The 21,465-nt window shown below is 46.0% G+C and overlaps 1 protein-coding gene across 6 annotated transcripts in view; it reads right to left on the bottom strand.

The window, feature by feature from the left end:
• Positions 1–846: 846 nt before the first annotated feature.
• GMEB1 (glucocorticoid modulatory element binding protein 1) overlaps positions 847–21,465 on the bottom strand; it is a 45,778-nt gene continuing 25,159 nt past the window's right edge. For 2 of the 6 annotated variants that reach the window (XM_072609593.1, XM_072609594.1), the window contains exons 3-11: positions 13,690–13,802; positions 13,088–13,212; positions 12,262–12,365; positions 10,074–10,231; positions 8,181–8,312; positions 6,846–6,983; positions 6,261–6,383; positions 3,135–3,182; positions 847–1,703 (exon numbers count right to left, since the gene is read on the bottom strand). In XM_072609593.1, the coding sequence (XP_072465694.1) occupies positions 1,003–1,703; positions 3,135–3,182; positions 6,261–6,383; positions 6,846–6,983; positions 8,181–8,312; positions 10,074–10,231; positions 12,262–12,365; positions 13,088–13,212; positions 13,690–13,802 (1,642 nt within the window). In that variant the 3' untranslated portion in view covers positions 847–1,002. The remainder of the gene's footprint in view (positions 1,704–3,134; positions 3,183–6,260; positions 6,384–6,845; positions 6,984–8,180; positions 8,313–10,073; positions 10,232–12,261; positions 12,366–13,087; positions 13,213–13,689; positions 13,803–21,465) is intronic. The other 4 variants (XM_072609598.1, XM_072609599.1, XM_072609596.1 and 1 more) reach the window with 3 other exon arrangements.

Here is a 21,465-nt window from a genome sequence, read left to right as displayed (position 1 = left end):
AAGGGAAAAAATGCTTTTAAGTGAAAGCCGCAGCTGATCTGGAGAATTCTCTTGCTCCTGGAGTTACGTGATGTAAGAAAATGATTTCAGAGCATGGGCTTGCAGGGAAGGACAAAATAACCAACAAATAAATGGGCACCAGAGGGAAGAGACCGGTGGAGTGGGCAGGATAAGTGGGCTGACGCCACTGTGACAGAATGGGGAGGACCGTCCTGCTCCTCAGGATCTTTCTCCAGAGGCTACTCAGTCCTCAGGATCCTGCTCAGGCTTCTGCTGGGTGGCTGCTGGCACCTCTGCGTGCTGCTTACCTGTGCTGAGGACCCACCTGGGGCCACTGCTCCATGGCTTGTTCCCCCACTTTGACCCTTCCCACCAGCACCTTGGCTGCTGCCCTCTAGGGTCCGGGGGTTGTGCCAACCTCCCTGCCCAGATCCTTATCAAAGCCCTTCCCTTCCTGAAGGAGATGCTGATACCCTTTTCTTTCCCACCAGCTTCCTCTGGCTGCCAGTCTTCCCTTGGCCCTCTGAGGGCCCACTCTTCCCTCCCAGGAACAAAGGTAAAGTCAAATACCACATGGCCCATGCTCTCCAAGGGTCAAATCCATACCCACAGTCTGGGTAACACTGCATCTTTACCAACATTCATACACAGATCAGCCTGGGAGGAGCTTTCTGGACAGGAGGCCTGGTCTCATCCTGCCACCTCATCTAAATAAAACAACCTCCTAGGTGGCAAGACTGGGCAAGAGAGGAGTCTATTCCTTTCCTCTCTGAGGGAAACTTGTCTTGTCCACTGCTTACCTGGTGGGGGAGAGGGGAAGACAGGGGACCAGCATGTTCAGTCACATTACTGAGAATTTTCTTCTTTTTTTTTTTTAAATTGGAAAAACAAAACAAAACCAAAAAAAAGGATCCTATGTGGAAATGAGCAGGACAGTGGTAAAAATGAACAAATCATTAAAATCCGAAACAAAGAACGAGTCTCCTGGCCCCAGGCTCCCAGTTAGTCCTCCAGGACCACAATCTCCACATTGTGCACTTGGTGCTGGTGTTCCTCCATCTCGGCCACAACCTTCTCCTCAGTCCTCAGCTCAGTCTCCAGGATGAGGGCTTTGCCCTCTGGCTCCTCCGCCTCGGGGTCTGGAGCAGGATCAATTTCAATGATGGTCTGCCCATCCTCTGAAGTGCTCTCCACAGCCTGGATGGCAGAGGTCAGGCCAGACTCCATGGCCACCAGCTCCACGGGGCTCACCACAGTGGCCATATTGCCCAAGGCCCCCCCATCCTGCATGGCAGCTGAGCTCAGCAGCGCCAGGCTGGAAGAGGGGTGGATGGTCACTGCGTCAGGGGAGCTGGTCTTGGCAGAAGAGACGACAGTGGCGTAGCGGAAGAGCTGGGAGCCAGAAGGCAGCGTGTGCACAGTCACGGGGCTGGAGCCCTGGCTGAGGGTAGCCACGGGGAGGTTGCCCATGGAGAACGGCTGCCCCATCGGTGCTAGGGCGATGGGGGAGATGACGGTGAACTGAGGCTGCTGGACGGGGGGCGAGGGGCTCAGGACGGTGGTGGAGGCAGGGCGCTGGAGGCGGGGCCTTTTGGCAGGCTTCGGGTTGTTCATGGGCATCAGTACCACATTCTGCACAGTCTGAGACTTCAGCCTGTGGTCCTGAGCCTGCTTTTTCTGTTCTTCCAATTGACGTTCTAGGTCTACAAGGAAAAAGCAATTTTTGTTTAGACAGCAAGAAGTATGTTCAGGATGGCAGATGTTTCAATAATGAAATTTTCAAAAGATATTAATATTTATCAACAACAATACAGATGTAGTGTAGTATGGTGGAGAGTGCTAGGCTTGGAGTCAAGAAGTTCTGGGTTCAAATCTCATCTCTGACACTTAGTATTTTTACCCATTTTATGGGAATCTGCTCACTGAGTGATCATTGACACTAGACCTGCTTTCTGGGGAAGGTCCTACACCGTGATGACCCCAACAAGGAATAAAAACACATTCTCCTAGTAACCACATCCATTTCTAGACTTCAGTTCTTTCTTCCCACCCCTGGGAGACAAGTTGTCTCATCATGATAAGTTTCCTGAACTGCCCCACCTACCCTGAACACAGCAGCTCCCAAGGGCATTTCTGGGCCTCTGGATAAGGAGCCAGAGCTCAGAATTCCAAAAGGGTGATAAACCCAAAAGACACAAGGGCTGAGATTCCTGGGTAAACTGTGGCCCCAAAAAGTACGCAGGTTGTCCTTGGGCTCCCTGCTCACATGTTCTAAGCCCGCACACATGAACAACTGTACAAATTAAGGAGGTAATGATTGTAAATACATTACTATTATCATCATCACCATCAAAAAAATTTATCCTAAGAGAAGAAGGGACTGGGTCCCTCACCTAGTCCAACTCTTTCATCTAACAGACAAGGGAAGAATGACCTGCCCAAGGTCATAGCGCTTGTCGAGGGTAGGGCGGAACCCAGTCTCTCTGACTGTAAATCCTTCAGTCTGTCCATTACTTTGGGAGCCCTTGGAGCATTTTTTCTCTTGTTTTAAACCAAGAGTTCCTCTTTCCCTGTGACTTCATGGTAAGAAAGGCCTATAAAGCAGGCTCCTATCCCACTTTTCCAGTGCTCACTCCCAGAGCTTCCCTATGTCTGCCACCTGTAGGTTCTAGGTTCCAGCCAAAATGGACCACTCTCTGGTCCTGAATGTGAGCTCTGTTCTCACAACTCTGCATCTTAGAATGCCCCCCTCCCCATCTTCATCTACTGAACAGGATCTGACTCATTCTGTAAAATCCCATTCCCACGTCCCCTCCTCCCAAAAGTCTTCCGTGCTCTCCCCTTGGCTGGTAATGACTCTGTCTCCCAGAGCACTTCCTCTGTGTACACAGGGTCTGGTCTGTGTGTTGGTATCTCAGCTTCCAAAGAGACTGTGAGCAGTTCCCCACGAGCAGAGGTGGCACTCTCTAAACACTGCATCTCTCCCCATGCCAAGAAAGGGGCTTGCATGTAGGAGGTGCCTTGATTTTTATTCAATTGCCTTAATTGCTTTGTTTCTTAGGTAATGCGGTGGACAGAGAGGTGGACTCAGATGGCAGGAAGAACTGAATTCGAATTCTGCCTCAGAGACTTACTAGCTGTGTGGCCTGGGGCAAGTCTTCTCACAGCCTCAGTTTTTTCATCTGTAAAATGGGGATAATAACAGTAGGTTGCTGTGAAAATCAAATGAAATTACACAGAGTGTTTTGTAAGCCTTTAAGTATTATAGACAAGCCAGCTATTCTTCTTCTAGTCTTTTAGCTAAGTGGATGGAAAAAATAGAAATTCAGATCTGTCAATTTAGTGGCTGGTTTTATACCCTTGATGGAGTGGCAGGTGTGTGACTAGAACAATAATGATGATTTAGAAAAGAAAGGGGTAATCACAAAGAGTCAGCAGGGCATCAACCAGAATATGCTAGGCCTCAGTTGACAGGGTTACTAACCCGGTAGCTCCAGGAAGTGTCAAAGATGAAGTTTGCCAAAATTTTAGCAAAGCATCTGATAAAGTGTCCCATGAGATTCTTGTAGAAATAATGGAGAGATGTGAGTTAGACAACAGGAATATTGGCCAAATGACCAAGATTCAGGGAAGAACCTTACTAAACATTCAATGTTTGATGTCAGTTTGGAAGGTAGTATCCAGTGGGGGTGGCCCAGGTTTGATCTTATGCTGTCTAATAGTTATCAAAAATTCAAAGATGGAATACTAAATTTACAGAAGATCTATAAAGCTGAAAAGGAAGGACAGCTAGCTAACCAACCTACTGGATAAATGGATCAATCAATCAGTTGGGTTGGTAAAAGTCAAGATAGAAACAGATCTCAATATGTAAGAACTTACTTTAGGCTGGATTGAATGAAATGAAATATAACAGGGCTAAGTAGAAAGTCTTACACTTGGGTTCAAAAAATCAACTTCACAAGATGCAGGAGAGGCTAAATAGCAGCTTGTCTGAAAAATATCTAGGGGTCTTAGTTGGCCAGAAACTTTGATGACCAAAGTCAGGAAACAATGTGACATGGCAGCCAACAGCTAATTCAGGCTGCCACCTGAGACATGCAGCTCTCTGGTCATGCCTCACAGTCTGAATGACACTGGTAAGCTGAGGGAGGATTCAGGAGGACAAGCAGGATGGGGAAGGATCTCAAGTTCCTGTTAACTGAGGCTCAATTGGAAAAAGGAAGACTTAGGGCGAACGTGATGACTCCCATGCAGGGGAGGGAGTAGGCATGTTCTGTCTGGCTCCAGGAGCAGTAGGAGGAAGCTCTAAAATGGCTGATTCAGATTTGATAGAAAGAGGAGCTTTCTTGCACTGGGAGTCATTCAAAAGTGAGGCCGGTTGCCCTGGAAGCAGTGGGGAGAGAGAAGTGTCCCTCAGCCTCAGGTCTAATGAGCCTGTCCCTGCCAAGAGGTGCCCTTATCTCTCTCATGAGCTTTAGCCTCATGTCATTTCAAGCATGAATCTCAGACTCTGAATGTCTACAACAGAATTCCTTCTCCTTCCTCCCAACGAGCTGGTTTCTAACCCTCCCTCTTTCTGCCAAAGGCCCCACCAACCTTCCAGGTCTGAAAGGCCTTCACTTTGATATTCCCCCAACTCCTCAACCTTCCTCACCTCTCAGAGCCAGGCAGGGGCCAAATCTCTACAATGTCACCCTCGCAAAGGTCTGGTCTCCTCTTACCTACATCATAGCTGTGGCCTCCTAACGGCTTCTGGGCCTCAAGCCTCCCCACTCCAATCCATTCTCCACACAGATGCCAAAGGGCTTTTCTTACTTAAGCAGAGATCTCACCATGCCCCTCCCCACTTCAATGGTTTTCTTGCCTCTAAAAGAATAGATTGATTCCTCTGCTTAGCTTTGAAAGCCCTTCTTGATAAGGCCACCACCAATCCTTCAGGCTCCACCAGGCACTACTCCTTCTCCCCTCTATACTCCATGATCCAGTTAAGCCTTGCTCCCTGCTCCTTGCAGCCTGGCTCCAGGCCTTTGTATTGACAATCTCCCAGCACTATACGCTCTTCCAATGACCCTGGCATGGTCCTTCTCTTTTCTCATGGCTCAGCTAAAGCACACATGGATTTAAATGAGTCAGTCAACTCTGTTCTGAGTGCTGGTTATGTAAAGAAATGCAAAAACAAGGTGAATTCTCAAGAAGCTCACACATTCTCATTTTCCATATTACCACAGATAAGGCAACCTGAGCTACAAAAGAAAGGGTGACTGGTGGGGAACTGCCCAAGAGGGCCCTGGGTCTTCTGCTAAGGACATGCTGGTTTTCTAGGGCTGCCTGGGGTGTCACAATCCCTTGGAATGTGTTAGGAAGAGCCCTGGACTTGTAGTCGGAGGATCCCCCACTGCATCCTGGGCCATCTCCAGTCATCCTGATCTATACCTGGCCACTGGGTCCAGATGGCTTCAGAAGAGAGAGTGAGGCTGGTGACTTTGCATAGCCCTATCTCACTTAAATCCAATTCACTAGCAAGTCATGGCCTTCCTAATGTCATGGTCCTCGTCAAGAACAACGGACAAACAACAAGAAGCTGGAACACATAGGTCTGGATCTGGGTCTGGCTCAGCTGTTTCCGCCCCTCCATTCCTCCAGTTTTCTCATGTGATGCTACGTGTACTACCTGTACTGTCCTAGTTGTTGTGAAGGAAATGCTCACTCCACTTGAAATGGCTACATCAGTGTAAATTAGTCTTCCTATGGTAGCCCACACTACTTCTAGATTTCCGTCTCTGCTGGATGCTCCACTGAGGACACTGGCCCATCCACTGGCTCCTCCTGGAGCTGCAGACCAAGAATCACTAAGGTGCAAGGGAGATCAGAGGATGTCTGGTCTAGCCCACCCGCTTGACTCCCTGAAGATGTTCCTCTGTAATCTAGAACACCCCCTCTCTACAAGAGGACTGGCCAATCTTTGCCCAATCACCTTCAATAAGGGGACCCCATCTGCTCTTGGAGCTTCCCAGTCCACTTTGCTAGGATGTTACTTACAATTTTTTAGTCAATCTCCATTTTTGCTTCTGAGTATCTCTCACTGCTATAGCTTTTTCCTTACACAAAACCTTGCTAGGATACCATCTGATAGGACTTTAGGAAAAAAGGTCTCTCGTTTCCTCCAGGGCTAGTCAACCTGATATGATCTTGTGCGGGTCCCCTGGAAGGACAGAAATCTATATAATCCATCATAGGAAAGAAAGATACACTGTCACCTGTCAGAGTGTAGAGAAAGTGTTCCTCCCCTTGCTCTGTCTGGCTCTTCCTGTTGTCCAAAACTCTCTTGACCGTATCCATCAGGCCAAAGGTGTGGGCTACGTTGTTGAGGACAGCAGCATCTGGAAGAAGAGTCCCACGTGGGGTAAGGGCAGAGTGCTGGTGCTCCCCTCTCTATGATCAGTGTGACAACCCTGAAGTCAGGGGGCTTGCTCTGCCATCTCCACTACAGTGAGGACAGGCTCTGCCCACCCTTCCCTGCTGCCTTTCTTCCATATCCCATCCTTCTGATCATCTGCCACCCCTCCATTCAAAAATCTGGGAAAAAAATCCTTCTTCCCAAGTAAAACCATCATGGATCTAGCTGTGTAACTCTGTATGACCTCTGTGACCTCAGTTTCCTCATTTGTAAATGAAGATAATAATAGCACCTGCCTCAGAAGATTCCTGAAAAGCTCCAGTGGGATAATGTATGTGGAGTGCTTTGCAAAGCTCCAAGTGTTGTGGAAATGTGAGCTATTATTAGTCACATTGTTAATTTTATAATAAATCTGTTAATTGCCCATGTCACATTTTCAGCTCACCTGTAATCTGGAAGGGAGCCTGAAGCAGCCTTTGCTGCACTCCCCTGAGCAGCTCCTCGATCTCCTTCTGAATGTTGCAGACCACCTCCTCCATGAGCCCCACGTCAGCTATGCCCTTCCAGAACATCAGGGTGTCCTCTGGCACAAAGAGGAAGAGGGGAAGTTGGAGAAGGGACATACCATGGATAGCTGTCGCCCCTTAAGAGAGAATGCCTTAAGGAGGAACCCCTGGAGGAGGTGTGATGGCCAGCAAAATAGGATCTTTTGCTGTTTTTTTTAGTATAATCAAATGCCTCTGATTGAACCTTGACCAAGAGTCTTTACTAGGAGTAAAGTACAGAAACAAGAGTTTCTCTAACTAGAAACAGTATGTGTATTGGTATTGTTAACTATTTAATGTGGTTAAAGATCTTCCCCACCCATTAGTGGGCCTGGGCATTAAGGGGAGTTTGATTAGGGAAGATTTGTGGGAAAGTCTAAATCTTTTGTTAATGAGGCACTGGTTCTCAGGGGTTGGGATGCCTTCTGGCTCTAAAAAGGTATAAATACTCTGAGCTGAGGCGTTACTTTGGGGCTTACTGACTGAAGTGTTTGTTTGGCCAGACAAGGACTCTGGGAACCTGGGTAAGGAGCACCCAGATGTCCGTGCTTCCCTCTCTGGTAACTATGGTCAGACGGTTGGACTGGTCTGTCAGTGGTCAGGCAGAGGAAGCCATGCCTGTTGATCTTTGATTTCTCTGTATTTTCTCTGAAGTTCAGGATGCTGACTCCCCTGAACTAGATGAATGATATCTGGCTTGGTTAAACAAATGATACATGTTCTTGATTAAAGTGACTGTTAGCCCCTCAAAAGTTGCCATTCCTTTTATGAATGCAGATCTAAGAACCTGCGATTGCCAGCCCCTCTGTGTAGGTTAGGGTCCTTACTGATACAGTAGGTCAGATCAGGACCAAGCACGCTGGGTGGTCCCTGCCCCTCCCTACCCTCCTGCCTGCACCCCCAGGTTCTCCTTCTGGAGTTCTGGGGGAGGGATAGCTTTAGTAATGTGGGGAATGACAGAGAGACAGACAGAGAGGAGGAGAGGGGGGGGAGAGAGCAAAGGAGGGCAGGGGAGAGAGGAGAAGGAAGAAGGGAGATAGAGGAGAGAGAGGGGAGGGAAGGGAAGGAGGGGAAGAGAGAAAGGAGAGGGGAAAAAGGAGAGAGATTTTAGATTTTCCATCTGTCTGCCACCAAGCCAGATACCTCAAACATGCCAGGAGTGCAGGCAGAGGTGTTGAAGGGGTGGTGGTGGCTAAGAGTCAGCAGACCCTCTACCCAAGGCCCCCATGGGGTACCTGAAATCTCCTCGGGGTCCTTCTTCAGCCCCTCCTCAGTGGCCATGGTGACGGCTGCAGTAAGAGCCGAGTTCCACTCCAGCCCTGCCTCTTCCATGTTCTCCTCCGAAATGGCGATCTGCGTGACTCCCCCTGCCAAAGGGTCATCAGAGGAAGAGGTCAGGGTGCACCAAGTTCCCGCTCCTGCTCACACACCACCAGCAGCATCATGAGGACAGGCCCTCCTCCTCCAGTCAGAGCTCAGGGAAGGGGCGACCAGAGTTGGGTTTTCTAGAGTCCAGGTTGAAAAACCTCTATTCACTCCCCAGTCTGAGACCAAGAAAACCAACAGTTGAGCCTAGAAGAACATCCAGGAGAGGGGACACAAATCCATAGCTGCTGAGTGCGTGACTTGATTTCACCAGAGGGTGTTCGGGGGTCACTGACAGGGTAAGGGCTTGGGCTGTGTCACCCAGGTCAACCACACCATGGCCAACAGAATGGGAGGGAAAAGCTGCCCCGACAGGTCAAACAAACCAAGGGGAGCCCAAGGAAGGTGACATTCCCAGTCCAATCTGTTGAGGTTTGAACATGATGTGGCTTATTCACCACAACAAAAAAGAAGAAAAATGAAGGAAGGAGAAATTCCTGGAGAGGCAAGGGCAGTGATAGAAAGCCTGAGGACCCGGGCTCTATTCCTTGTCTGGCCATTCACCCCTCTGGAGAGGCCGTGTGCAAGCTGGGTCAGCTCCCTGGGCCTCCATTTCCTCATCCAGTCCTGAACAAGATCTTAATAAAGCAGACTGAGAAAACACAACCACATTTGAAAGTGGATGAGACCAAATGCAAATGAGAGTTCAAGGGTTTTTTTTTTTAATTTTTCTAGTAAAAAAACCCAGCTGCCTAAACAGCAAAGGTTTCCCAGAAAGAGGCCCAATGGCTGATCAAAGATCAAAGAATATTCGCTCTGGAAGAGATCAGGAGCCACGGCAGTCCAGGGGTGTGTGTGCTTCAGAGCTCCGGGGATCATGCATTTGTCCAAAGTAGTTAAAAGTTCATTCATGCCCCCTCCAGATGTGCAGAGGGCCAATCATAGCCAATCATGGTACCTCCTGACCCTGGTCCTTATGGGCCTGGCCTGGCAGAGCCTCTTTTGGGAGGGAGATCACAGTTCTACCCCCAAAGGTGGCCTGAAGCCCTGATGGACTGAGCCCTCAGACCCTTAAATCATGGTCAGTCCTAGGGCTACCCTCAGGCCGAGTGAAATCTGAGTACAGTGGTCCAGCCTAATCTGATCCCCCACCAAGCTGTCATCAGCGAAAAGATTCAAAGCACTCTAAGATCACCTGAAACCTGCAGGGATCCCAAGCTGAGAAATGTGCCCAAGGATAATGGCTTCTGAGAAACCTGCAGGACACTTATAGAGGTACAAGAGTGCTGGGACAGAAGTCAGGGAGACGGGAATTCAGAGCCTGCCTCTGATGATCATGGAGAAGTCACCCAGTCTCCCTGAGCCTCAGTCTCCCCATCAATCTGCAAAACAGGGATAATAATTCCTAAAGCCCTTACCTCACAGGGCATCCAAGGAGACCAGGTCTGTAAAGCATTTCTTAAACTCTAGTGCTAGGCAACAAGTGCTAGATAAATGTCAACTTGATTATGCTGGCTGTTGTTTGAAGAAAGAAGCAAAGAAAGCTGTACCTAGCATGAGAAGGGATGCAGCAGAAGACCGAGAGCAGGGGGCCTGTTTCCTAAGAGGTTTGCCATAGCCCCATCTGAGGATACTTGCAGGTGACAGCTGCTTAAAAGGACAGCCTTTGAACAAATGAGCGAAGGAAGAGGGAGGAGAGAGGAGCAAGAGGACAGGGCTACTGACAAACAAAGGATGTGTTCAGGTGGTTTCCTACCCCCTACCATCAGCCGAAGTGGGTGTCTGCACCACGCTTGTCTGCTGCCCCGGCACGGGCGCTCGGGCACTGCTGATCAGGAGGTCAAACTTGGTGCTTCTGCAGGTATTGGAGCAAACCTTGTCATGCTGGTAAAAGTCAATCTGCCCAGAGTCCATCATTTTCCTGTGCAGAGGGAAAAAACAAAAACCTCAGACTAGTCTGGATTTTACAATCCAGGGCTCACTGCCCCGCTTAAACAAACCTGTCAAGTGTCATCCAAAATTCATCAGATTACAGAAAATTCTACATGAGCTTCTTATTAAGATTTTCATAGGAGTCTCTCTCTCTCTCTCTGTCTCCCCCACCCACCTTGTAGCAGTCACAGACTGCCCTGGCTCCCTCCCCGAGTCTTGGGGAAACCAAACCCAGAAGAAACAGAAACAGAAGGGAAGGCAAACAGGTCAAATCACAGATTAAAAACCATGGGGAAGTCAGAACAGTGAGGCTGCTGCTGCTGCTGCTGATGCAATACGGTTTCCATGGACTGACAGGCTAGAGAAACCCTTTCAAATACAAGTCAGAGCAGCTAGCATTCTCTTTTTCATCATTGATAACAACTGGTACTGACTCTGAATGGAGAAAACACTGATCCTGCTGCCGGACTGTCTGTGGCCCCACCCGACACTGCCATCTCCAGGGCCAGGGGCTGGATGGGGCTTGGAGATACTTTCATCATAGTGGGCACTCCTGTCACAATGGCATCTGTTGGCCTACACTCATGCTCTTGAAGGCTCATGGCCTGGTCTTATCAGACTTGAAGAATGGTCTCTTTTAAGGCCACTCTGATTTCTTTTGGATCTGGGGCATGTGGGCACATGCTTTTCTTCACTGGTAAGACAAGCTATCAGAGGCTTCCAAGTGGCAGAGTGGAATAAGTGCTGGATGTAGAATCAGGAAGACTTGAGAATGAATCCTGTCCTCAGGCATTCAAAGTAGCTCATAAACCTGAGCAAGTACCTTAACTTCTCTGTGCTTGGTTTTTTTAATCTCTAAAATGAGGGAGTTGGATCTGATGGCTTCTGAGGTCCTTTCTCACCCTCAATATGTGATGCTGGTATCAAGTTTAGGGAAGACTTCCTAATATGTACAGGTATCCAGAAGCAGAAGGAACTGTCTCAGAAAGGGGGGGCCTCTTCCTCACTGGAAGGCTTCCCACAGAGGGGGGAAGGGCACTTCCTGGGCTATTATATGGCCTTGTCCCCTTCAGTACTGAGATTCCATGGTTCTGAAGAGTAACAGAGATAAGGAGCTAAGGAGGGAGTGCTTCCCATTCACTTTCATTCCATGAGACGTGATTCTCCCACAGATGGTCTGGGGGAGTGCTGAAAGCACGTTAACCTTAGTATAATTTAATCTGAGAGAATAAAGGCAAGAAGACATGACCCAGGGGCCAACCACAACTCGTAGTGACCTGGGGCAAGTCACCTCCCCCTCAACAGGCTTCTGAGTCCCCTGGTATAAGAGTGTCTGTGTGTGTGTGTGTGTGTGTGTGTGTGTGTGTGTGTGTGTGTGTGTCTGTGTGTGTGTCTGTGTGTGTGTGTGTGTGTGTGAAAGGTTACTTTTATTACCCCAAAGCCTCATATCACATGTCAAACCCAATATAAAATGACTTATGGATATCCTCCAGAGCATGGTTAAGAAAGAGCTGACTGTATGTATGCATATATGCATGTGCATAAAGGGGCAAGCTCATCCCTGGGAGCAGAGCAGCAGTACCCAAGCATTCAAGAAGCTCTAGGAGCCACTCTCCTAGACTCCACCCCCTCCGTCAACATCAAGCCAGCCCAAAAAGAAATGAGAGCTAGTTTCTCAAATTAGAAGGGGAGGACCAGGAGCTTTTTTGCCCTGTACTACCCGCATTTCTCTCCTACTCCTGCCCCAGTTTAGTAAGACTAAGGACTAATGAATGCCCCTTCCCCGTGAACTGGCTTGATGGAAATGTTCTCAGGCTGACAGAAAGCACTAGCTCAGATCAGCTTCCCTCCCAGTAGTATCCAGGGCCTTCAGATGCCATCAAGATAAATGAATCAGCGCTGCCAGCCAAGCCACCAAAACATAGATATATGACACTTTAGATCAAAGGAGAAAAATTAACTCTGTGAATTTACCCGCCAAGACCTTTCCACTGGTGGGTGGCTCCTGTGGGTGCTTACCTCAGCATGATCCCACCCAGACGAATGGCTCTCTTCCAGTCCTTCAGGGTAGACTTGCCAGCCAGATGAACAAAATGCTTGGGGCTGATCAATTGGTCATTGAACTGAAGCCAAAAAGCAAAGTCAAAAACAGGTGTCAACTCAGTCAGGCAGAAACAAAGGAAAAGACATCAAGAGCCAAGAGACAGGAGCGCGTACATCTGGCCCCCACAGAGATGCAGAGATGATGACCTAGTCCATCATCAGCCTTGCATCATCCTAGCTTCTGCTCTCACGGCTGCTGACCCCATCTTTACTGCTCCAAAGAAAAATAACCTCCCCTAAACACAGTGCCCCGGTCACTACAGGTACAAGGGAAGGATTAGAAGGATGAGAATGGGTTACCTATTGACCTGGGCAAATCCCCCCATGCCCCAAGACAGGCTGTCTGACCCAGTATTCAGAACGCAGATGAAATCTTCATGTGAAGTGATCCTGTCAGGCCCGACTGCCCTGTACTGGGTGTGAGGAAGGGGACTATCCTGGCAGAAAATACCTCCCAACACTTCAACTACTCAGTATTCCCTCATAATTAAAAGATGATGCCACTGATGGCGATTACTATCTGTGTGAGCAGCTGTGGCTTAAGACTGGCACATGAAGAGCAGTCTTGCTCATGCTATATGCTCACGGGCTTCTGAAGACTGTTCTTTGACTTGTTGCTGTGGCCTCAAATACAAAGAAACACCTAATAATCAGAGTAACAAGAATAGCAGAGAAGGTATAGGAGGCACCAGTGTGCAAGAAGACCTTTGGAAGAAAGCACAGAAAGGTGAGGGAAGGTTACCTTGACACACTTCACATTAATTCCTGGACATACAAACTTCTTCCAGAGGAGGATAGCTTTGCTTTCCCCACAGGTGATAGGATATGCAATTTCCATCTCTTCGTTTGCTTCTATGGAGCTAGCATCTGTAAACAGAAACATCTCAGTTACCAAGTTATCTCTTCCTCCAAAGAGATTCAGACAGCTGGAATCCAAACCCACATTTGGCCAGGTCTTTTTACAAGACTAAGGAAAGCCTAAGTGTTGGTGTAGTTTATTTATCCAAGTTAGCAAACATATACTCTGCTCAGCTTACAATCCAAACCAAAAACATCTTCTGCAAAAACATCCAGGGCAAGGACCATTCTTGATAGGACGGAGCCCTCTATGGGATTCCCCCATTTGGGTGGATATACTCGGCCAAGAGTAGGAGGTGGGTACAAGTAATAATTTATTCAACATGTTTTTGCCAAAGGGCAATGATATTCTGGATAAGGCACCATCAGACTTCTAGCAACAGCACTTAACCAACACCATATTCAGGTCACAAGAGATAAGAGACTAGTGAGAATCCCGCATAGGGCACTGAAGTCAGTAGGCACCACATGAGCAGAAAGACTTACCAATCCCTTCTTCAATTTTGTGAATTGTGTGGGTTTCTACGGCTACAACCGCTGCATTGTTCTCCGACCCCGCTTCATAAATCCTGTTGTAAAAGTGTCCATCGATAAACAAACTACATAAATCATGAAAAAATTAAGATTCATAGCATCAAGTAAAGAAATGTCCATAGTCTTCCTTAATCCATCCCTTAGGGTTCAATATAGAGAAGGAGCCTACCGAGCTACAAAAACTTCTGTGCTCTACATTACTCCAAACTGGGCTTAGACTCAAATAACCAAGTGCCCAAGGCTGCCTTACAAACAGCACCAAAAAAAATGAAAAAGCTCCAGTTCTTTTCTTATCAAAAGATGGTGAGCACATGGCTTTCTGTAAGGAGTGTACTTAACCTCCACTTTCCCCTAATCTGTTTAGAAGCATATGACAGGTGCCACTCTTTTTGAGAATATAGCCCTTATGTAAGAAGGGCCTAACAAGGCAACGAGTGGTATTACCTCCATGGTTCAAGCTAGGAGTCAAAAGAGAATACAGTGAACAACACTTCACATTTAGACATCACTTCACTGGTAGGAGTGTCTCATTTGAGCTTCACAAGACCCCAGTGTGGTAGGGGTACCATTGTCTTCATTTTAGATGAGGAGCTAAATGACCTGCCCCCAAGTCACAGCAGTGACAGAAGCAGGATCGGAGTCCAGGTCTTCCTGACTCCAAGTCTGGCCTTCTACCTGCTTTTCCCAGAACAATACTACAGCACGTAGGAAGTCTTAGGGGTCTCCCTAGTCAAAGCAGTGATGTAACCAGTGATCAAAGTATCACAGAGAACCTAATCCAAAAAGCAACTCACTCTAACACTACTAATTGTTATGGTGAATCAAATCACCATAAAACTTGATGACTTAGTGATTTGTAATTTGTACCTTCAAACAACACAAAAGGATGGTAACAATAAATGGCACAGCGTAGGGGCAACTACTGGTCTCAGGGTTAGGGTTCAAGTACTGACTGATAAATATTGGCTACATCACCATCAGTAAATCATTTAACATCAAAAAGGCCTCTCTAAGTCTACAGTCTGCAGATGAGTCACTGATCTACACTAATCTACACACACCATGGACTATTTCTATGCTGATGATTCTCAGATCTACTTATCCAGCCCTAACCTCTCTCCTGATCTCCAGGCTCATATCTCCAACTACCATTTGGCATCTCAAACTGGATATCCTGAACATATCTTAAACACATGTCCAAAACTGCTCTCCTCCCTAAATCAATGATATCACTGGACTGGGCCAAATCATTCAATCAGTTAACAAAGCATGTATTAAACACCTACTATATGACAAGAAATTGTGTGCTAAGTGCTAGGGATACTAAAAAAAAAAAAAAAAGGCAAAAAACAGTCCTTGCTCTCAAGGAATTCATAGTCTAATGAGAGAAATAACATGTAAATAGCTAAGTACAAACAAGATCCATACAAGACAAACTGGAAATAACAGAAAAAAGGTACTAGGATGAAGGAGGATGGGCAAAGGCTTGTTACAGAAGGTGGAATTTTAGCTGGGACTTGGAAACTAGTAAAAATGCCTGGAGTATCTTGCTGGAGAAACAGCAAGGCTGGTGTTACTGGATTCCACAGTACAGGGCTGGGGGCTACAGGGAGAAGAGGGGAAGGTCATGAGTAATGTGTAAGAAGACTGGAAAGACAGAAAAGGGCCCAGGCCATGAAGGGCTTTGAATACAAAACAGAGAGTTTCATATTTGATCCTAGATGTAATAGGGAGTCACTCGAGTTTAATGAATGGAGGGAGATGACATGGTCAGACCAATATCTTGAGATCACTTGGACAGCTGGGAGGAGAATGAACTGGAATGAGGAAGAGACTTGTGGCTGGGGGACCAAGCAGCAGGCCATTGTAAGAACACAGGGGTGAAGTGCCAAGGACCTATACAAGAATGGTGACAATGTCAGAGGAGAAAGATTACTAAGGTAGAGACTACAAGACTTGGCATCTGTTTGGATATGGGGAGTGTTGAGAGGGAAGAGTCAAGGATGACAGGTTGGAAGCCTGGGTGTCTAGAAGGGCAGTGGTACTGGTAACAGTAATAGGAAAATCAGGAAGAGGGGAGAAGATAATGAGATCAGTTTTGGACATGTTGAATTTAAGATATGTACAGGAATGTATAACCTATATCAGATTGCTTGCCATCCTGGGGAGGGTGGAAGGAAGAGAAGGAGGGGGAAGAGAAAAAAAAAATTGAAACTCAAAATCTTATAAAAGCAAATGTTGAAAATTATCTTTACATGTAATTGGAAAAAATAAAATACTATTAAGTGAGGAAAAAATAAGATATGTATAGGATATCCAGTTTGAGATGCCAAATAGGTAACTGTAGGCATGAGATTACAGATCAGGAGGGAGGCTAGAGCTGGAAAAGTAGATTTGAGAATTATCAGCATAGACAAAATAAATGATGCACAAGAGGTGATGAGATCATCAAGAGAAACAGTACATGCAGAGAAAGGAGAGCCCTGGAGAGACGGAACCTTTGGAGATACCCACAATTAGTGGATATAACCTACAGGAAGATAAAGCAATGGAGAGTGAGGAGGGGTCAGCCCAGTAGGAAAACCAGGACAAATTAGTGTCACCAAAATCTAGCAAGTAGAGATTATTAAGGAGAAGAGGGTGATAACAATGTTAGAGTTACAGAGAGGTCAAGAAAGCTGAGGACTGAGAAAAGACCATTAGATTTTGGTAATTAAAGGATTATTGTTAATTTTGGAGAGAGCAGTTTCAACTGAATGAGGAGGTCAGAAGCCATGCTGCAGATAATTCAGAAAAGTGAGAAAGCTACTGAGGATAAAGATACCAAGTGAGGGCTTTTTAAGGATGGGTGAGATATGAACATATTTGTTAGCAATAGGGAGACCAGGAGAGATTAAAGATTAGTGAGAAAGTGGGGATGACAGGAAGGGCAAACTGCTGGAGAAGAGGATGGAATGGGATCACTTGTGTGTGCAGAGGAGTTTGCTTTGGCAAGAAGACCACCGTCTTCACAGAAGTGACGGAGAACACAGTTGCAGAAGATATATGAGGGAGGTGAGATGAGAATGGGATAAGAATGTTTTGGTGAATAGCATCAATTTTTTTCAGTGAAATATGAGTCAGGGTTCTCAGCTGAGAAAAGAGAGGTAGAGGAAGCCATGGAAAGTTTTGAGGAGGGATGAAAAAGTTTGGACAGGCCACTGTGGTAAGTGGAATAGTGAATCAGCTGGGGGGTATAAAAAGATTGCTTTGCCTTGGTGAGGGCCCACTGGAGACTATCTAATATAAATTTGTAGTGCATCTGGTCAGGATGGTTTCATGATTTCCTCCAACTATGTTAATCAGCATTTGATAGGAGTGAAGGCAGTAAATGGTGGAAGTAATCCAAGGCCAACTTTTGGCAGGAAAACAAACATCAGGGACAGAGTAAGTATAGTATACATATACATACACGTACTGATATAGAAGTTAAGTATAGGGGCTCAAGAGAAGAGGCTGGGGGTGGGGGCAGAGCCAAAATGGTGGAGCAGAAGGATGGACCTGCTCTAGCTCCCCCATAGCCTATAAAATATCTGTAAAAAATGACTCTAAACAAATTCTAGAGCAGCAGAAGCCACAAAATGACACAGTGAAAGAGATTTCCAGCCCAAGACAGCCTGGAAGGCCAACAGGAAAGGTCTATCACATGGGGCTCAGAGTAGAGCACAGCCTAGCCTTGGCTACACAGCACAGCAGGGAGAGGACTGGAGCAGGTTTCAGGGCATGGAATCACAGGTAGTAGCTGGGGTTCCCAGATTACTCAACTCACATACACCAAAGGCAGCTTCAAAGGTCAGTGAGAAATTCTTTCACCTAGGTGAGAAAGGAGCAGGGTTCAGCCACAGCCCCAGCTCCAGGGTGGCAGCAGCCACTGCAGCAGTATCCATTTTTGGAGCCCTGGGTATAAAGACCCTGAGGGAACTGAGCACTGATCTGGGTCTCAGTTCTTGAGTGGCAGTCCTGGGGTGAGGAGGAGCACTGGGGTGTGGTGGAGCTGGTGGAGGCTCTGAAGAGGGAATCCTACTTGCAGATCCTGGGCAGAAAAGCTTGTGGTTGCCCCCAGACCAGAGTGCAGGCCAGGAGAGAAGTAAACTCCTCTTCCTTGATTGTGCCACCTTGGAGCAACAGAGAACTTACAGATCCCTAGAATATATCCTCTACTTGACAAAGGACTCAAAAGTCAAGTAACTGGCTGGGAAAATGCCCAAAAAAGGGGAAAAAAATAAGACTATAGGAAGGTTACTTTCTTGGCGAAAAGGTATTTTCTTCCATCCGTTCAGATAAGGAAGAACAAAGCATACCATCAGAGGAAGACATAAAAGTGAAGGCTTCTACATCCAAAACACCTAAAAAAAAATGTGCAATGGTCTCAGGCCATGGAAGACCTCAAAAATTATTTTGAAAATCAAAGAAGAGAAGTGGAGGAAAAATTGGGAAGAGAAATGAGAGCGATGCAAGAAAATCATGAAAACTGAGCCAACCGCTTGCTAAAGGAAACCCAAAAAATGCTGAAGAAAATAACACCTTTAAAAATGGACTAACCCAAATGGCAAAAGAGTTCCAAAAAGCCAATGAGGATAAGAATGATTTAAAAAGCAGAATTAGAGGCAGAGCCAAGATGGCAGCGTAGAAAGACACACAAATGCAGGTTCTCCCCACACAGCCCATAAAATACCTGTAGAGAGGGCCTCTCAACAAATTCTGGAGCAGCAGAAGTGGAGAACAACAGAGTGGAGATTTCCAGCCCAGGGTGACCTGAAAGGCCCACGAGAAATGTCTGTTGCACTGGATGTGGAGTAGAGCCCAGCCCAGCCTTCGCTGAGTGGCATGGCTCCCGAACAGCCCTCAGGCGAGGAATCCCCAGTTGCGGAATCCCCAGTCCCAGTTGCAGCAGTTCCCAGATCCCTCAACCCACAGGTGCTAAAGGTCAGTGACGGGGTTTTTTCAGCTGGCTGGGAAGGGAGAAGGACCTTCCCATAGCTCTGGTCTCAGGCAGCAGTCAGCCACAGAAGCCACATGGGGCAGGCGGCGGCAGTTCTCACAGCAGCCTGCATCCATTGTTGGATCAGAAAAACCCCTGGGGGCACTGAGGAGCTGAATATTATTACCTCAGCCCTGTGTAGAGGCCCTGAGGGAGCTGGCAGAACTGGAGGCCAGGTGGCTGTGAAGAGGAAACTGCTAAGGTTCTGGGCACAAAAATCCCTTCCTACACCCAGACCAGTACACACTTGATTGTACCACCTTGGAGGAACTGAGATCTCAACAGATTCCCAGAGTATATCCTGCTCTTGACAAAGGACCCAAAAGTCAAGTAACTGGTTGGGAAAATGCCCAAAAAAGGGGAAAAAAAAATAAGACTATAGAAGGTTACTTTCTTGGTGAACAGATATCTTCTCCCATCCTTTCCTATGAGGAAGAACAATGCCTACCATCAGGGAAAGACATAAAAGTCAAGGCTTCTGTATCCCAAACATCCAAAATAAATATTTAATGGGCTCAGGCCATGGAAGAGTTCAAAAAGGATTTTGAAAATCAAGTTAGAGAGGTGGAGGAAAAACTGGGAAGAGAAATGAGAGAGATGAAAGAAAAGCATGAAAAGCAGGTCAATACCTTGCTAAAGGAGACCCAAAAAAATGCTGAAGAAAAATAGGCTAACTCAATTGGAAAAAGAGGTCCAAAAAGCCAATGAGAAGAAGAATGCTATAAAAAGCAGAATTAGCCAAATGGAAAAGGAGATTGAAAAGCTCAATGAATAAAACAGTTCTTTAAAAATTAGAATGGAACAGATGGAGGCTAATGACTTTATGAGAAACCAAGAAATCACAAAACAAAACCAAAAGAATGAAAAAATGGAGGATAATGTGAAATATCTCATTGGAAAAACAATTGACCTGGAAAATGGATCCAGGAGAGACAACTTAAAAATTATGGGACTACCTGAAAGCCATGATCAAAAAAGCCTAGACATCATCTTTCATGAAATTATCAAGGAAAACTGCCTTGATATTCTAGAACCAGGGGGCAAAATAAATATTGAAGGAATCCACCAATTACCTCTTGAAAGAGATCTGAAAAGAGAAACTCCTAGGAACATTGTGGCCAAATTCCAGAGTTCCCAGGTCAAGGAGAAAATATTGCAAGCAGCTAGAAAGAAACAATTCAAGTATTGTAGAAATGCAATCAGGATAACACAAGATCTAGCAGCTTCTACATTAAGGGATCAAAGGGCGTGGAATAGGATATTCCAGAAGTCAAAGGAACTAGGACTAAAACCAAGAATCACCTACCCAGCAAAACTGAGTATAATACCTCAGGGGAAAAATTGGTCTTTCAATGAAATAGAGGACTTTCAAACATTCTTGATGAAAAGACCAGAGCTGAAAAGAAAATTTGACTTTCAAACACAAGAATCAAGAGAAGCATGAAAAAGTAAAGAGGAAAGAAAAATCACAAGGGACTTCTTAAAGTTGAACTGCTTACATTCCTACATGGAAACATAATATTTGTAACTCAATTATCTCTCACAAAAGAGACAAAAAAAAGCTTTTTCAATAGAGGGGAAGAGGGGGAAGGTGAGAGAGGAAAAGTGAAGCTTACTCTCATCACATTTGGCTTAAGGAAGGAATAACATGCACACTCAATTTGGTATGAAAATCTATCTTACACTGAAGGAAAGTAGAGGAGAAGGGGATAAGTGGGGGGGTGTGGGGATAGAAGGGAGGGTAAATGGGAGGAGGGAGTAATTAGAAGTAAATACTTTTAGGGAGGGACAAGGTCAAAAGAGAGAATAGAATAAATGGGGGACAGGATAGGATAGAGGGAAACATAGTTAGTCTTTCACAACATGACTATTATGGAAGTCTTTTGCATAACTACACATGTATAGCCTATATTGAATTGCTTGCCTTCTCAGTAGGGATGTGTGGGGAAGGAGGAAGGGAGAGAAGTTGGAACTCAGAGTTTTAGGAATGAATGCTGAGAGTTGTTTTTGCATGCAACTGGGAAATAAGAAATACAGGTAATGGGGTATAGAAATCTATCTTGCCCTACAAGAAAAGAGAGAAGATGAGAACAAGGCAAGAGAGGGGTATGATAGAAGGGAGGGCAGATTGGGGGAAAGGGTAATCAGAACACATGGTGTCTTGGCACAGAGGGAGAGGAGAGATGGGGAGAAAATTTGGAACTGAAAATCTTGTGGAAATGAATGTTGAAAACTAAAAATAAATAAGTTAATTTTTTAAAAAAGAGAAGAGGACAAGGTAGGGAGAAAAAGCTAGCCAGTGCCTTCATGGTAGTTGGTCATTAATACTGAACAGAATTCTTAAATCTTTTAAAGCTGACTTTACAACTTTTTTGTCTTTCTATAAGTTGTTCTCCTAGTTCTGTTCATTTCACTTTGCATTAATTCATATAAGTCTTCCCCTGTTTCTCAGGAACAATCCCTATCATTTCTTATAGAACAATAGTTTTCCATCACATTTATATAACATAACTTGTTCAGCCACTCCCTAATTGACGGATATCACTTCAGTCAGATAAGAGTGAGGTTCAAGTGTCACCCTTCCCCTTACCTCTTCTTCCTTGTTGGTACAGATTTCTATTGGCATACCATGATTATAGAAGATAATTTTCCTTAACATTCCTTTCCCCCTCCCAACTCTCAGTGCATTCCTCTTCTCCCTCTCCTTT

The sequence above is a fragment of the Notamacropus eugenii genome, chromosome 5, assembly GCF_028372415.1.
Source record: "Notamacropus eugenii isolate mMacEug1 chromosome 5, mMacEug1.pri_v2, whole genome shotgun sequence".
Classification (NCBI taxonomy): Eukaryota; Metazoa; Chordata; class Mammalia; order Diprotodontia; family Macropodidae; genus Notamacropus; species Notamacropus eugenii.
Note: the sequence above shows the minus strand (reverse complement) of the source record. Positions and strands in the feature narration are given on the sequence as shown.